Genomic DNA, 3314 nt, shown 5'->3' with positions numbered 1-3314 from the left:
GGCCGAACGGATGGTTAGTGGCGGTGGAAGGAATAACGGATTCGACCGAGGATATGCGACGATCGGCCGAAGTATGGGCTAGGCCGATCCGATCATGTATCTCGGCCGAAATCTCAGAGATCGCCAGCCATGGAATTAAGACTGAGCCGGTGATGGTACGCATAGAGTCGTGTTAGTTATTGACCGGATCCGGTTGACGCGGTGGCCGAGTGGCTTGGGAGATAGAATGGTTTTCGCCAAACTCGGTCAACCGAAGGTCGACCTATGAACCGGATTAGAAATAGATGCTGTGGGTTAGAAACAGGGTCGGGAATCATAAGCATGAAATGCATTCATATGCATGAATAATACTTAGCCAAAATTGCATAGACTTACACTATTGACCTTTCAGGAAAGGATGGTGGTCCAGGAAGGGATTTGGCCTAGGCGCGCGGACCAGTTAGCCAAGCGGATGAGTGGTGTATTGAAACGGATAGATAGGATCATGTACTCTTATAATAGCTTATATGCAGACTCATAAGTTGTAATGAATCCTTTTAGTTATCAATAAAATATCCATTTCTGTCTTCTAATAATACATATTGACTCTAACTTAGTGAATCTCAGAATACACATATCGAATATGACTTAAACAAAGGACTTGACCCTAAAATTGGACTGATGGGGTTGGAGCCGTATAGCGGTCCGACCGGAAACAACCTCCACGGGCTTAGAGTTCGGGATGGGGTGTTTCAACGCTGCCACCAGAGTGGACACAATCGTCTCAGCTGCACGAATCCACTATGAAAGACCTTTCTCTGGTGTTTTTTGTTATTTTTGCTATTACGTGCCCGCTTTATCTATTGAATTCTGGGTAACCTATTAGTATGGCCGTTTTGGAGTGTTGTGTTCTATGTACTGTCATATTACAATCTATCTAATTGATCATATATATTGATCAATATGGCTGTATATTGGATTAAAATATGGCTGTATACAATTGTTATATTGGAAGATGTATGTGACACATAATTAAAGCCTTTTTCCTGGCCAGATGACCTCTTTTATGGCAAAAGAGCCATAGAGTGGATCAAAATCCACAAAGGTCTTAAGGTCATTAATAGCGATTAAGGCTTTACATTAGCTCTAACCGAACTTATTATTTATGCTCTCCCCATTAAATATGTCTATATTCATGTTTATATACACGTTCACATATTAGTGCGGCAACTATGGATAGGACCATCCCTTTATATGTGGATAACATACTATATTTTATTGAAAAACATACAAATGAGGTGCGAGAACGTGATGGCCGAATCCTTGTGGATGCGGCGAATTAGAGACTCGTATATTATGGTAGAAGCTATGCTTCCACTATGTAATGGATTTGACCATGCCAAACATGGCATCCATGAAGATATAGGATAATAGGTTATCCACATGTCAAACATGTGAAGGTTATGGATTTGACCATGTAAAATGAGATTTATGGATTATGGAATTGCGGGTTATGGATTTGAGCATAATAAACATGTGATCCTTGTGGATATAGGATAATATGGTAGAGGCTATGGTTCCACTATGTAAACGAGGTTAATTGTAAGTCTCCGACTGTAATTGATATGAATAACCCTTTATTTTAGGCGCCCTGTATGGACATACTACAAATGCGGTGCGAGTACGTGATGGTGAGCCACGCTACTTTATGATGGTCCAATCCATGTGGGGTGCGAGTATATGATGCTCTAATCCATGTGGATCTGATGTGTTAGAAACTCCCATATTTGGAGCTGCGCTTACCTATGGATACGGTCATACTACAAACGGTCGTGGATAAGTGAGATTATGGTCGTGCCCATACTCACATATTACAAACGAAGTAGTTTATTGGAAAACATACAAATGGGCGCGCGAGTGCGTGAAGGTCTAATCCTTAGGGATGCAATGTTTTAGAGACTCACATATTAACGCGGCAACTATGGATACGACCATTGCTTTATATGTGGATAACATACTACAAATGGGGTGCGAGTACGTGATGGCCGAATCGTTGTGGATGCGACGTATTAGAGACTAACATATTAACGATACAACAATGGATATGACCATTGGTTTATATGGGGATAACCCTTAAAACGTGGCAAAAGTATTCCTTTGTCAATTATATGTGGATGACCCGTATATGTATACAGAAATCAAGTAATATTGGATATGACCATATATTTGTAATGACCATATATTTGATAGAATGCGCCGATTTCGATTAGGCCATACTTCCATCAGAGTAAGATCCAGATTTCGTACTCTACTTCTGCTATTCCGTTATTAAGGAGTTCGATTTCTCAGTCTAACTATTTCAAACTCTACTTCTTCGTACTCTACCATTTCGTACTATACTTCTTTTATTTTGTAGGTTAAGATTAGAGATGTCTGGGGCATCAGGCAGCGTGTCTGGTTCGAGTGGATCGAGTAGTAGTCGTCCAAAAAGAATTGTGGGTGTTCCTAAGAAATGTTGGTGTGGTGAACAGATTGTGGCTTTGATTTCAAAATCCGACAACAATCCGTATCGGCGATACTTCAGGTGTGCGTATGCTGCATCAAAGAAGGTAATGAGATGGATATATGCTTTGTACCATGTCGCTTACACGGAAATTGTTCTTATCGCTGTCGTCTTGAATCAACATTTTTTGTAGATTGTGAATGATAATCACAACTTCAAATGGGTTGATGAGGCTCTGTTAGATGAGATTGAGAAACTGCAAAACAAGAATTCAAGCCTTGAGCAAGAGATAAAGGAATCGGCAACAGATAAATTGGGTTTGGAGAAGATGATTTATGAAAAAGTTCAAAGGAAGCTTGAGAAGGAAATATTTGACAGGGTTGAAGATGTGTTGGCTGAAGCAAAGTGTGGTATGAGGAAAATGATGATGCTAGTCGTAGTTGGATTTCTGCTCATGTTAGGGATAATCGGATTAGTTGGATGAATAAATTGGTGGTGTTGTATTTTCTCTCTTTGGTTGTAACATGAAAATGATAGTCTCTATGGCCGCGGCCAATAATGTAAGTTACTTCCATTTGAAAAACGCTATAATCTAAACCTAATTCCTATAGATATCGAGGACAGTGTACATTGTATGGTTAAAAGGAAAAAAGGCTATTTGGCATTGACCCGCATACGCGTTAAACATGGATATGGACATAATACAAGCATGGGACCTTCGTGTATGGGTCTGTATATATATATATGAAGGGCAATATAAATGTACATATATGGATATAGCCATATTGATATTGCCCAAATGAAGGTTATAAAAAATAGTTAGGGTATATGG

At 39.7% G+C, this 3314-nt stretch overlaps 1 protein-coding gene across 1 annotated transcript; it reads left to right on the top strand.

Annotated features, from left to right (window-relative positions):
* Positions 1–2408: 2408 nt before the first annotated feature.
* On the top strand, positions 2409–2966 carry LOC112082408 (uncharacterized protein At4g04775-like). Its single transcript, XM_024150097.1, has 2 exons — positions 2409–2588; positions 2676–2966. The coding sequence occupies exons 1-2, from the start codon at positions 2409–2411 to the stop codon at positions 2964–2966; spliced, it is 471 nt and encodes a 156-aa protein (XP_024005865.1).
* The last annotated feature ends 348 nt before the right edge of the window (positions 2967–3314 follow it).

This window comes from Eutrema salsugineum, unplaced genomic scaffold (assembly GCF_000478725.1).
Source record: "Eutrema salsugineum unplaced genomic scaffold, Eutsalg1_0 scaffold_1, whole genome shotgun sequence".
Lineage (NCBI taxonomy): Eukaryota > Viridiplantae > Streptophyta > Magnoliopsida > Brassicales > Brassicaceae > Eutrema > Eutrema salsugineum.
Note: the sequence above shows the minus strand (reverse complement) of the source record. Positions and strands in the feature narration are given on the sequence as shown.

What these genes read in the sequence shown, in the direction of transcription:
- LOC112082408 (XM_024150097.1), top strand. Translation starts at nt 2,409, where the DNA reads ATGTCTGGGGCATCAGGCAGCGTGTCTGGTTCGAGTGGATCGAGTAGT. An exon ending in CGTATGCTGCATCAAAGAAG is followed by an intron (nt 2,589 to 2,675) that starts GTAATGAGATGG and finishes CATTTTTTGTAG; the next exon opens with ATTGTGAATGATAATCACAA.